This window comes from Cheilinus undulatus, linkage group 17 (genome assembly GCF_018320785.1).
Source record: "Cheilinus undulatus linkage group 17, ASM1832078v1, whole genome shotgun sequence".
NCBI classification, from domain to species: Eukaryota; Metazoa; Chordata; class Actinopteri; order Labriformes; family Labridae; genus Cheilinus; species Cheilinus undulatus.
Genome location: NC_054881.1, coordinates 42,790,031 through 42,804,695, shown reverse-complemented (window position 1 = coordinate 42,804,695; position 14,665 = coordinate 42,790,031). Strand labels below are relative to the sequence as shown.

The window sequence follows — 14,665 nt, the reverse complement described above, 5'->3', positions numbered from 1 at the left end:
GGGGGAGGGTAAAACACAGGGTTTCCCTTCAGATGCACCTCCCTCCTGGCAGAAAATCTGCTGAGTGATGCCTCCTCCCTCCTCTCTCTCTCTCAGTCAGAGCCAGCACGCAGTCAGCAAACAGCAGGTGAACTCACCCACCCAACAACTGAGCTACACTTCATTTTCATTCTCAACATGTACGGGGTTCCTCCCGCTTCACTGTGACGCAGCAAAATATCTCTACATTAACAACGCTGCTTTACCACACATTCATGACAGGATCTATTCAGCATCCATCTGGACAACACCCCATAGACGATGTTTGGGAAGGGCACAACCTCTCAGGACATTATCAGTCTATGGCTGAATGTTGTGTCTGTCACATTACAGGCAAATCAGAGCGATAAAACACATAACATATGCTGTGTTAATAATTTATGATCATATTGATTAGATAGAGGTATCATAAAAGTATTTATCAAAAATGATACAACAGGCTTTAAGAGGTTTTAATAAGAAAAAAGTACAACAATGAAGAAGATAGGATTTTTTGTAGACTATTCTGAAAAAATGATTGCATGACATGTCACGCATAATATCTCTGCTGCAAAAAAAACCTTTAAAATTAGTGAATTGACTCAAATTTCAGGTCAAAGAAATATTGCACTTTCCGCAATTTGAAAATTTATTTAATTTTAGATTCATTTCCCAGCCCTAGTATGGATTATTCCATAATCACAATTTCTAATGGCACTATTGTCCAGATCATTTTAACCCTAATTGTGCAGTTCAACTGCAGCTGTGCCTTAAAAATGTTCAATGTTATTTTAACGTGGTAGTTGTATTGCTTTCGTGGCCACATTGACTGTCCGTCTGTCTGTGCATCCATGCAGGGTAGACCTCCGAAAGAAGACCGCTATGAGGATCTGAAGCTGATCCCTGAACCACCTCACATCTTCCTTTCTATTATGGCTGGGCAATTACTCACAAATTAGATGGAATCCTGATATGGCCTGCTGCAATTTACACACTGCAGAAGATGAAATATTTCTTTAACGTGAAATGTTTCAAAATACCAGTTTAATAAATCTTTTTTTTCCCTCCACCCCAGCCCCCTCCTTTATAGCACCAAGCTTCACCTCCTCCACCCCAGCCTCCTCCTTTATAGCTTACAGCTTCACCTCCTCCACCCCAGCCTCCTCCTTTATAGCTTACAGCTTCACCTCCTCCACCCCAGCCTCCTCCTTTACAGACTAAAGCTTCACCTCCTCCACCCCAGCCTCCTCCTCCTTTATGGACTAAAGCTTCACCTCCTCCACCCCAGCCTCCTCCTTTATAGACTAATGCTTCACCTCCTCCACCCCAGCCTCCTCCTTTATAGACTAATGCTTCACCTCCTCCACCCCAGCCTCTATAGCTTAGAGCTAGTTGCATGCCCATATTCAGATTCATGCTACTATGGGTTAAGTGCTTTTGAAATAATTTCATTGTTTTCTATACACATGGTCTTATCTATGGAATTATTTAATGCTTGATTTTGTAAAAAATAATACATAAGATTAACCCAAGAATAACTGCATATTGAATTGCAATTAGATTATTTTGGCAAATCGTTCAGCCCTACTTTCGGTGCAAAGGAGCAGCAGCTCTTCTTTGCCAAACTCTTCCCTTCATATCTGAGCCCAGAGCTCATTCTATCAGTCACAACCAGAAGTTCATGACCTTGAGTGACAGTTGATAGATTCATGTAGGCAATCCTGTCATTTCCATTGGCAGGACTGCTATTTAACATGACGGTTAGGTAATTTATTTATAAAAAAATGTCTTTATTAGTTATAAAGAAGCCTGTTCCAAAAGAAAAGGATCCACATGAATAAAAATACCAATCTTATAGTTAAAAGCAGACAGACTAAAGCTCTGTAAGGTTTGAAAAGGTCTAAGTGTGTTTGTGCCTCTGCAGATAAAAGCTTTAAATGTTGAGGTATGTGCTGTTATGTTTATGCACTAATCTCTGCAGTAGAATCAGACTAGCCCTGTTAGACAGTGTTCGTTTTTAATGAAAGAGCAGCTTTGTGTGAACAGCCAGAGACAGCATGAAGTGGCTGCAACGAGCCATCAACAACATGAAATCAAGAGAGTGAAAAAGGTCAGCCATGGTCCATGTGCACTAAATATTAGATAAGTTCAACAGAATAGCTTCATCTAAGGTTATATGCAAAAAAAAGGCCAGCTGAAGAGTTAAAGCATATGGGAAAGAGCCGAGGGGTAAACAAGGTAACGGGGTTATACGGGGATAAAACGCAGCCTGGTATATCTGAGAGTACAGCTGCAACAAACACAACATTCAAGTATCAGCAGATATTAGCTGAAAAAATTCATTATTGGTATCTTTTTATCACCATATATCTGCTGCATTTATCAGCCTGTGGTCTGTAAATATCAGTAGAATGTACTCATGTTAGTGAAGTGTTAGGAAGGACCAACAGACCTACAGCAGCTGAAGTCATTTCCTTTCTTCATTCTTATTCTTTAAGCTTAAAAAGTTTTTATGGACTTAAGTTTGTTACTTTGTCCATCCTTAAAATCTAGAGTGTTTTCAGGACTAAAGTTTTAGGTCTAAACTAGATTTATATATCAGTAACCATTTGCTAAAGTTAATTTAGGAATATCCTCGTATCAGAAATGGACAAAAATCCAATATGGCGCCCTAATGATTAATTATAAGGCTTATTAAATGGAAATAAATGGCTTATAAATCCTAATCTCTTCTTGGGTCATTATGGTGCCTTGATAAAGCTACTGCTGACATCTGGACTTAAAACCTCTTTATTAGCAGTCATAATGTCAGAGATTAAGAGGGTCAACCATCATTCATTTTAAATTCTTGTTTAAAGACTGCTGAGGTTAATTTATCTGCATTTTATCAGGACAGTAAGGTAGAATTCCTCATGTAGGATCCTCTGGTTGCACCATAGTAGGACTGTATGGTTCTAACCTGCTGGATTCACCTGTGTGTGAATGAACAGCCGTGACCTTGGACTGTGACCTGCAGAAGAAGTCTGATACACAATCAGTCAGCTGTCAGCCATCCGTGGGCCTCCTTTGGCGGTGCATGTTAATGAAGCATGTGTGTATACATGCACATGTGTAAGCAGAACAGACCAGTTTATACTTTAACTCACAGTAAACCTTTGTTACACAGCCTGGGGATACACCCAACCCTGCATCCACATTACAAGTCAACAACAGTCTCACTGCTCTCACAAACAATACAAAACTCAACATGCAACCAACAATTCTGCTTGTTTTGACTTAAATAGCATGTGATAATAACACTTCACATGTGTACATTCATTTTAGAAGTCTAGTTTTAGTCTAACTTGCACAATAAATCTACTACTTCTAACTGTATGTGACTGTCTCAAATGCACATATACCCTGTTAAACTTTTGACAAAGACCAGGATAGAAAAACCCTTCTGTATCTGTAAAGGCTGTCGAGACATTTCAAATTAGGGCTGGGCGATATATCGAGTATACTCGATGTATCCCGGCTTTTGCCACCCACGATGTATAAAATTACTATATCGCGAATATCCGAGTATAAATTATGTGGAAGTTTTGAGCTGTCAGCATGCATTTCTCGCTGGAGTTTCACTTCTCCTGTTGTCCCTGAACGCATCTCTCACAGCAGAGCGCTCACTCTCTCTCCTTCGCCCATCCAGAAAACTCCTCCGCACATGCGCATCAGCGGCGAGAAGCAAGGAAAGAGGAAGGTAAACACAGCAGCGTGGCTATTTAGCGAGGAGTTAGCTGACTTTTGAGACAGCAAGAAACAATGCTGGAGCGTTGAGCAGCCGTTCAACTTTGACAAGGAAGAGGTATTCATTAAAATACGACGCAAGATGTCTCCGAGATAACGGTGGCAGTAACACAACACGTCGCTAAAGACATGAGCCCGGTGTTGTTGAAAAGACACTTGACCCAGAATATGAGATTTGCCTGGGCGTGAGCATTTTGCGGAAAACTCCCTGCCAGAGTCGTACATGTTAGAGAGAAAATGGCTCAGCAACGGACAAATGTGATCCATTTCTCCTCAACTACGGAGCCTCCTCAGCCTAACAGTTCAAAACACAGACAACGAATAGTTTAAATGTTCCTGCCTCCAGACAAGCTTTTTCGACCATGACCACACAGGAGAGTTTATTGAATAAGGTCTAAAGACGCTCTCATGTTGCAAACTTGTCAGAAACTGGTCCAGCGTTCATCAGCACGGCTAACGGACTAATATAATCACAGCTGTGAGCCTGAATGGAGGACTAGACTGCAGGGTTTTGGCCATTTACTGCATCCATGATTGGTGAGTTCTGTGTAGGTTTGCCTCACCCTTAATGAGGAAAATAATCATTTAATAATCAGCAATAGTAAACATAACCAAGAAAACACTTCAGGACTTTCCATACACTGTAAAAGACAGAGTATTTAAAGATTTATGTATTTTGGATTTATTAGTAAAAGATTGAATGAAGTCCTTTACAGGTAAAACTGCTAAATTTGACTTTATATTGATTTTTACTTTCTGCAAACAATTTTATTAAAAATCCAATAGAACAGTTGCTTTTTATCACCAAACTAGTGTCATTTGGGGCTGAATTAAAGACAGCTGCTGAGAGGCCATTTCAAAATATCGTGATATATATCGTGTATCAGGATATAGCAAAAATATATTGGGATATCAATTTTAAGCCATATCGCCCAGCCCTATTTCTAATGGTTCAAAACCATGCTTTTTAGAATGATACAATCTTCATTTCAATTAAAGATACTCAGAAGTATCACAACTAAATAATTGATCTATTTAATAAGGAACCAAACAACACTGGTATTGCGAGTGTCATATCAAAGTTTGATGTTTTTGTACACAACTCTACTTTGAGTTTTAAATGTGTGTTTGCTTTTGAAGGTTTACTTCTTCACTACGGCTCCAGAAAGCTGCTCATTTCTACCTGTCTGTACTCTAGCATTACTCTCTGTTAAACACCAGGTTGGAAAGTGACACCATGTCTGCCTTAGCATCACATTTAACACATTAGATAAGACTCCAGTACCCAGACCAGACCCAGTAAGACTTAGAGGAAGTTTGAAAGGAAGTGAAAAGTATTGGTGAAATGTGTCTTAACACTTAATTTAACAGCCAGATGATGGGAAAAATGATTATTGTGAGCCTCTCTGTTTTCACCAGTTTGAATAATAAACAGTTATCAAGGCTTAATCCTGTGACCGCTGCCGTCCTGGATGATTGCCACAATGTTAAACAGCATGGAAAGGACCATTATCCTGGATTATGAGAATACCCTCAACAAACAAAGAGACATTTCCAGGGGAGCTGGGATTTCCACAGCTCTGATCTGCTTCCAGTCCAGACTGTCAAATGAGGTCAAGGAGACTCCCGAACGTGGTTTCATTTTCTCTTAGATAACTACAACTTCTTCATTCTGATGTGTTTGAAGTCAGTCCTGTGTCGAGACAGAGAAAGCCCCTTAAAGTGTAGGGCTGGGTATTGTTAAGAACCTCACGATTCAATTTGATTTCGATTCTTTAGGTTGTGATTCGATTCGATATCGATTTGATTCGATAATGATTTAAATGCTTCAATGTCGATTCAGTAAGAAGTAGAAATACACAAATAACCTGTTGACAATTTTAAAATAATTTTCATGCCCATGTGAACATATTTGGTAAGTCACCTCACATTTTTGAGCAATAAAACATCTGAAAATAAAAATTTGCACAATAATAAGTTATTTGTGCATATGGAGTACAAAAGTAAAAAACATGAAAAGTAAAGTACATGTCGACTTAAATAATAATTCTGTCCTCTTGGAAATTGTGATAAACCTCACATAACATGGTTATGGTTAGTTGTTGTTTCGTCGAGTGCGGCCTCCCTCCATACAACGCGAATCACACGTACAGCGACACCCACTGGCCAGGAGGTGAATCGATTCAGAGGATTTGCTGAATCGATATTGAACTGGGGGAGGAAATATTGCAATGCATTGATTAATCGATATTTTTACCCACCCCTATTAAAGTGGTAGCTAAATAAAACCAGAATCTGGTAAATAAATATGAAATAAAAACATTACAATAGTGGCTCCTTTAACGTTGTTCGGATTCTTCATTTGCCTATTTGATCCATTATACTGTTGTGGTAAAAGATTAAGATTATATCGATGTAGTGAAGCTAAAATTTGTAGCTTCCTGTTGATTATAGAACTGATCTAAAGATTTTATTCACCTTTAAAGCACTTCAGGGTCTTGTTCCAGGCTATATATCAGAATTATGAACCCGAGACTCAGATCCTTAGGCGGGGCCTCCTGTTCATTCCAAAGTCGAGGCTTAAATCCAAAGGTGACTGAGCAGTCTACATGAGAGCCCCTCAACTTTGGAATGACCTGTCTGAGAAAATAAGGCATGCACAATCAGTCGGCTCTTTAAAATCACAAATTTTTACCAACTGTTTGGTTATTTTTCACATTCCAGTTCCTCCTAATGTTTTGCTCCCCTTTATTCCCTATCAACCTCACCCTTTTTGCTATTTTTAATCATTGTTCCCATCCTCTCTTTAATGCTTGTTTCTTTAATTGCTTTTCTTCTCTATACCTTTGCTGTTATACTTATTAATTTTACTGCTTTATCTTCATAGAGCTTATTTCATCTTGATTTCTTCCCCTTTAAATTGTACTGTTTTTACTGGCTCTGGTTCTACTTCTCTTGGCACATTTTTACTTCTTTTTATTGTTTTTATCTCTCTTGTAGTTTCTATTTCTGTGCTTCTCTTTTAGTTTAGTGGTTCTTATGGTACCTATGATGTCAACGTGATGCCTGCGCTTTCATGATATCTATGCCGTCTTTGTTCGCATGGCATATCATCACATCAAGGTTCTTGATGTCTTATGCTGTTGGATAATCTTGATCAGGTTTTGCTTAGGTTATTTAACTGCTTGGGTTCTGCTCATGTTGTTGGGTTTTCATTTGTTCTTCTGTTTGCTTCTGCACATTTCAGAGCACTTTGTAAACCCTTCATTTTAAAAGTGCTACACAAATAAAGTTAATATTATTGTTATTACAGTAAAACTACTTCATGAGATTTTCTTCATCACATTATTCATCCTGTGAACATGTCAAACTACATGCAGCAGCTAAAAAAGGCAAATACTCTCATGATAGGATCTACAGAAGGCTCTGTTGTTTCATGTGTCACTTCCAGGTCTCTCTGTCTCTAAAAGCCTCGTCCTGCTTCCTGTGCCCCCTGACTTTGAGAAATTCTACTGAGTATGATTTCAGCTGGATTTACAGGTTGACATGTACTATAAATCCAGTTTTAGTCAGACTAAAAAAAAAAAGAAATGAAATGAAATAAAAAAAAACAAGCTTACCAAAAAACAAAAACTAACTAAAACTGGATAGTGCACTTACAAAAAGAACTAGAAAAGCACTCAGAGAGCACAGACCTCTGCCATTAGCCCTAACTCCCAATAGTGAAGAATCATTTAAAAAATTCCTGGATCTGTCCCCATGTGCCCCCACCACAGCATTCGCCAATTACTCCTTCCCTGGTGGGGTGGAAACACAGTGAGGCAAAGCATTGGCTTCACTACGGGTGGACTGTCATTGTGGAAGCATTGCCTGCCGGTGTCCACAGATGCACTGACAGTCTCACCCATGGTCTCACTGGACGACTGGAAGTCATGGCAGAGGGTGAATGTTCCTCTGTTCCTCCCAGCATTGTGAGTGTTCTCACTACAGTTCGCTGTCTTTCTCTGTTACGCTCCGACTCGTCTCCTCGACCGGGCGTGCGTCTTTCAAACTCTATAAACTCCAAAACTTTGAATAGAAACACCCCAAAAAATGCTGCTGGAATTGAAGTTACTCATGTCCGCCATCTCCTGGTGTAAAGTGGTAACAGCGCAGACCTCCGCCATTAGTCCTATCTCCCAATAGTACAGCATCCTTTTAAAAAATTCCTGGATCCAGACGGTGATCCAGATCAGTCCCAAAATCTAATCAGTTCTTCCTTATGCCATTTCTGACATTTCCTAAAAATTTCATCAAAATCCATCCATGACTTTTTGAGTTATGTTGCTAACAAACAAACTAACTAACAAACTAACAAACCCACCCGATCACACAACCTCCTAGGCGGAGATAACTAAAATAAAACAAAAATGGAAAGGAAAATCTCCTTAGTTTTAGTCTTTGACACAACCAGACTGGGGAGTAAAATGGCCTGATCTGATTGGTTAAGACTTCACACAGTGGTAGTTTTATTTCTGGGGTTGTATACCATCATTAAATAAATAAATGATAAGTGAAGAGTAGCCTGTTAGAATATGTTTTTAAAAATGTGTCACACTTACTCAGCCCCAACATCTATCTGTAAAAAACTAAAACTAAGAAAAACTAACAAAAACTAAATAAAACAAAGCGTTTTTGCAACATAAAAACTAAACTAACAAACCAGCAGTCAAAACCAACAAAAACTAAACTGAAATTGAACACAGAAAGTGAAAACAGAATAACTAATGAAAAATCCTAAAACTATTATAACCTTGGTTCTTTACAAATTTGCATCATAATGTTATTTTATCAGAATGTAGATATATATCAGTAGACATTTTCATGACTGTAGATACAGTATTTAACTTTACAAGCTGCGATCTGTATAAAGGTATGTAATGATGCTGATTTCATAATCATTACTGGTGCTGATACCACGCCTCATACCCAGTACTAAAGATGCACACTCACTGTGAAACCGTTAATAACATCACAATCTGATGTTTTTATCATCACCTCTTTTAGTGTAAGACTTCCGTATATTCTGTCATGTTTGACCATAAAAACAGATCAGAGTTTTTCTTACTGGTCACTTCTTCTGCCCTGTAAAAACTCTCTTATTTGATCCAGAAGTTAGAGATATACCAGATCAGAGTTTCCCATAAGTCTGAGTTTTATCTCCAGTGGTAGCCTGTGGACATCAGAATATATCAACTAAAAAAGTTCACTTATATTTAAGAATATACCACTAGTTGACCAATTATTTGATTCATTAAAGTTTTCATTCTAACATTTCTCCAATCTAACCATTCACTCATATGTGATGAGTGAGACAAACTGAGTAGCAATTTTTTACAGAGGTCACAGAACTAACATTACTCCTTCTCAGGTTCCTGTCCGTTAGAGGGAAGGTTTTCCTCGCCACTGTAAAAAAGCTACATACTGCTAGTGCTAAGCTTCAGTGTTAATTTTGGCAGCTATTTTTAATTGTAGTCTTAGTCTTTGTCTTTAAAAGAAATGTCTTTGAGTTTTGGTCACATTTTAGTCATTTTTACCCTTTTTAGTTTTAGTCTAGTTTTAGTCATCTTGACAAATACTAGACTTATTTTTTGTCACTTTTAGTCATCACAGATCTATTTTTGTTAGTCTCAGTCTAGTTTTAGTCATCACAGATCTATTTTTGTTAGTCCTAGTCTAGTTTTAGTCATCACAGATCTAGTTTTGTTAGTCTCAGTCTAGTTTTAGTCATCACAGATCTATTTTTGTTAGTCCTAGTCTAGTTTTAGTCATCACAGATCTATTTTTGTTAGTCTCAGTCTAGTTTTAGTCATCACAGATCTATTTTTGTTAGTCCTAGTCTAGTTTTAGTCATCACAGATCTAGTTTTGTTAGTCTCAGTCTAGTTTTAGTCATCACAGATCTATTTTTGTTAGTCTCAGTCTAGTTTTAGTCATCACAGATCTAGTTTTGTTAGTCTTACTCTAGTTTTAGTCATCACAGATCTAGTTTTGTTAGTCTTACTCTAGTTTTAGTCATCACAGATCTAGTTTTGTTAGTCTTACTCTAGTTTTAGTCGTCACTGATCTATTTTTGTTAGTCCTAGTCTAGTTTTAGTCATCACAGATCTATTTTTGTTAGTCCTAGTCTAGTTTTAGTCATCACAGATCTAGTTTTGTTAGTCTTACTCTAGTTTTAGTCATCACAGATCTATTTTTGTTAGTCTTACTCTAGTTTTAGTCATCACAGATCTAGTTTTGTTAGTCTTACTCTAGTTTTAGTCATCACAGATCTATTTTTGTTAGTCTTACTCTAGTTTTAGTCATCACAGATCTAGTTTTGTTAGTCTTACTCTAGTTTTAGTCATCACAGATCTATTTTTGTTAGTCTTACTCTAGTTTTAGTCGTCACTGATCTATTTTTGTTAGTCCTAGTCTAGTTTTAGTCATCACAGATCTAGTTTTGTTAGTCTCAGTCTAGTTTTAGTCATCACAGATCTATTTTTGTTAGTCTCAGTCTAGTTTTAGTCATCACAGATCTAGTTTTGTTAGTCTTACTCTAGTTTTAGTCATCACAGATCTATTTTTGTTAGTCTTACTCTAGTTTTAGTCGTCACTGATCTATTTTTGTTAGTCCTAGTCTAGTTTTAGTCATCACAGATCTATTTTTGTTAGTCCTAGTCTAGTTTTAGTCATCACAGATCTAGTTTTGTTAGTCTTACTCTAGTTTTAGTCATCACAGATCTAGTTTTGTTAGTCTTACTCTAGTTTTAGTCATCACAGATCTATTTTTGTTAGTCTTACTCTAGTTTTAGTCATCACAGATCTAGTTTTGTTAGTCTTACTCTAGTTTTAGTCATCACAGATCTATTTTTGTTAGTCTAGTTTTAGTCATCACAGATCTATTTTTGTTAGTCTAGTTTTAGTCATCACAGATCTATTTTTGTTAGTCCTAGTCTAGTTTTAGTCATCACAGATCTATTTTTGTTAGTCTTACTCTAGTTTTAGTCATCACAGATCTAGTTTTGTTAGTCTTACTCTAGTTTTAGTCATCACAGATCTATTTTTGTTAGTCTTACTCTAGTTTTAGTCATCACAGATCTAGTTTTGTTAGTCTTACTCTAGTTTTAGTCATCACAGATCTAGTTTTGTTAGTCTTACTCTTGTTTTAGTCGTCACTGATCTATTTTTGTTAGTCCTAGTCTAGTTTTAGTCATCACAGATCTATTTTTGTTAGTCCTAGTCTAGTTTTAGTCATCACAGATCTATTTTTGTTAGTCTTACTCTAGTTTTAGTCATCACAGATCTATTTTTGTTAGTCCTAGTCTAGTTTTAGTCATCACAGATCTATTTTTGTTAGTCCTAGTCTAGTTTTAGTCATCACAGATCTAGTTTTGTTAGTCTTACTCTAGTTTTAGTCATCACAGATCTATTTTTGTTAGTCTTACTCTAGTTTTAGTCATCACAGATCTAGTTTTGTTAGTCTTACTCTAGTTTTAGTCATCACAGATCTAGTTTTGTTAGTCTTACTCTAGTTTTAGTCATCACAGATCTATTTTTGTTAGTCTCAGTCTAGTTTTAGTCATCACAGATCTATTTTTGTTAGTCTCAGTCTAGTTTTAGTCATCACAGATCTATTTTTGTTAGTCTAGTTTTAGTCATAACAGATCTATTTTTGTTAGTCTTAGTCTAGTTTTAGTCATCACAGATCTATTTTTGTTAGTCTTACTCTAGTTTTAGTCATCACAGATCTAGTTTTGTTAGTCTTACTCTAGTTTTAGTCATCACAGATCTATTTTTGTTAGTCTTACTCTAGTTTTAGTCATCACAGATCTATTTTTGTTAGTCTCAGTCTAGTTTTAGTCATCACAGATCTATTTTTGTTAGTCTCAGTCTAGTTTTAGTCATCACAGATCTATTTTTTGTTAGTCTAGTTTTAGTCATCACAGATCTATTTTTGTTAGTCTAGTTTTAGTCATCACAGATCTATTTTTGTTAGTCTCACTCTAGTTTTAGTCATCACAGATCTATTTTTGTTAGTCTCAGTCTAGTTTTAGTCATCACAGATCTATTTTTGTTAGTCTAGTCTAGTTTTAGTCATCACAGATCTATTTTTGTTAGTCCTAGTCTAGTTTTAGTCATCACAGATCTATTTTTGTTAGTCTTACTCTAGTTTTAGTCGTCACTGATCTATTTTTGTTAGTCCTAGTCTAGTTTTAGTCATCACAGATCTATTTTTGTTAGTCCTAGTCTAGTTTTAGTCATCACAGATCTATTTTTGTCAGTCCTAGTCTAGTTTTAGTCATTACAGATCTATTTTTGTTAGTCCTAGTCTAGTTTTAGTCATTGCAGATCTATTTTTGTTAGTCCTAGTCTAGTTTTAGTCATTACAGATCTATTTTTGTTAGTCCTAGTCTAGTTTTAGTCATTGCAGATCTATTTTTGTTAGTCCTAGTCTAGTTTTAGTCATCACAGATCTATTTTTGTCAGTCCTAGTCTAGTTTTAGTCATGGAATAAAAGGCTGTCAACAAACATTTTTAGTCAGATTTTTGTCAACGAAATTAACACTGCTGAGCTGATGGAGATTTACGCTGGGTCTTTATAACAATAAATAAAGGAGTACCATCTAAATACATATAAAGATTGAAACACGTCTGCTGGTTTTCACCACTTCTAAACCAAGTCTTGCCACTTAACACCTATTGTTGCCATTACTGTCTCTTTAAACCACTTTTTACCATCTTTAACGCCCATTTCAACAACATTTCACTATTTGATATGCTCATTTTTGTCAGTTTAACCCACTTCTCCCATTTTCTTAGTTAGCCTTTTTTGTCAGTTTATTTCAATTTTTCATCCCATTTCACCACATTTTCCTCCAATTGTTGCCAATTTAAAGTCATTTCAGCCACTTTGTTTTTCCCCTTACCCCTAACTATACCCGTTTTTGCCACGTTGACCATTTTTTGCCACTTTTTGCTTATTTTTTGCCACTTCTAACCAATTTCTGCTACTTCTAAAATCCAATTTCACCACCTTTTCCACCATTTTTGCCATTCTAACCCTGTTTTAGCCATTTTTTAACGATTTTATTTCTGTTTTTAACAAAAAGGATTTGAACCCATTTTAAAGAAGGCTATCTACCACACAAATGAATTAAAAATATACTTGGTTCTTTGGTAAGAGTGGTTATTTTTCCTGGTAAAGCTCTCCCCTAACCCCCCCTTATGGACGGCCTTGTCTGCACGTGATTCTAGTATGTTCATGGCTGTGTTCAACCACCTTCAGGTCCAGTGGGGGTCCCCGGTCTCTGGAACCTTTATTTTTGGGGTCCTGGGCTGAGAACCCCTGTATTAACCTGTTGTTGGTCATTTATCACGTATTGTTTTGACTCATGATTCCCACCCCTATCCCCCTAAATCAGCCTCCTCCTCAGGACCCTCAGACCTGTCTGTTAGGGTGTTCAGCTCATAGACCTGTGGTTCTGTCCTCTTACCATGAGCTCGTGCTCCGTCCGGTGGACTCCTAACTTCTTCAGCCCGATGGTCAGATCGTTGACACAGATCCCTCCATCCCCGTTCACATCCAGGACTTGGAACAGCACCTTCAGCCGGTGCTCCTGCTCCGGTCCTCCGCAGATGTCGCACGGATGCTCCGTCTGTCCGGGGGAGGCTGCTTCAAATGGAGGGGAAGGTGAGGAGGGGTCCCCGGCTGGTGGATGCCCGCCTCCGCCTCCACCGCCCGGGTCCACGCCGGGGTGGGTCTCTGCGGAGCGACACTGGCAGAACACGCCACCGAGCAGGGGAGGCATCAACGAGCCCTGCTGATGCATCATGGGGGTCCCGGTTACCTACGGACGGTCCACCTGGTAGGAAAAGACGTCACAGAGCGCTCGAGGCCACCGTTAACCTCTCGAGCTCTGACGGACGTTACCACGTCACATGCCCCTCTATTTCAGCCGGCTGCCGGTTAAAGCACAAACCTCCCTTTCTCCTCGAGTTCTCACCAGACCAACCAAATTCTTCTCGGTAAATCCACTTAGCGGCGATGTAACCCCGGCCCGGTCCCGTTAGCTAGCATTCACAGCGGTAAATTGATGTTAGAGCGAGATGCCGGTAAAAGGAGACGTGGTGCTAGGATGTGTATCCTGAGCTGTCAGCCGCTCCACCGTCCGTTAAAATACCTCCACAGCTCCGACGGAAGCCTCAAAACGGCGGTAATGTACCGTACCACACGAACAAAGGTCGCCGAATAAAAGACCGCCAATTTTTTTAAGGTTTCTCTTTCGGCATTTAAGCGCCGTTAACTCGCCGACCGTTGACAAGAGAAAGGTATTTGTCACCGGACCCGGGTGAGTCGAAAGTCTCGCTTTACCTCGCGAGATTGCAGCGTGAACTCATCATGCTGTGGTATTTAACCCGAGCTTCTTTGACGCATGTAGAATTCATTAGTATCAGGGATTTAGTAGGCTATGAATGGAAGTGAATAAAAGGGAAATTTAGCAAACAAAACGTAGGTAGGTCCTCATTACTAAAACACCATGAAGGAAAAACAAAATTAGAATTTTGACATTTTTAAGTTTTGATTCTAATACAGAGCAGCTCATAACAATGCATACCGCAACTTCATAAAAACCTTCCAAAAAACGTAATCTCTATGACTAATAGCAGAGTAGAATTTAATTAACAACACCCCTTTAACTCAGGGGTGTCAAACTCAGTCACAGCAGGGGCTGGATTCTGGATTCAGGTCTAACCTGAGAGCCTAACAGGGTCAACATTTAACCAGAACTGTCAACCTCATTTTGACCAGGAATAAAACATGAAAAAAATAAAACAGCACT

General features: G+C 38.2%; 1 protein-coding gene across 1 annotated transcript in view; it reads right to left on the bottom strand.

Moving 5' to 3' along the window:
• The window catches only part of LOC121525338 (calcium-binding mitochondrial carrier protein SCaMC-2-B-like), a 39,296-nt gene extending 25,126 nt beyond the window's left edge, over positions 1 to 14,170 (bottom strand). The window contains exon 1 of the mRNA XM_041811272.1: positions 13,319 to 14,170. Coding sequence (XP_041667206.1) covers positions 13,319 to 13,657 — 339 coding nt within the window. The 5' untranslated portion in view covers positions 13,658 to 14,170. The remainder of the gene's footprint in view (positions 1 to 13,318) is intronic.
• Between the last annotated feature and the right edge of the window lie 495 nt (positions 14,171 to 14,665).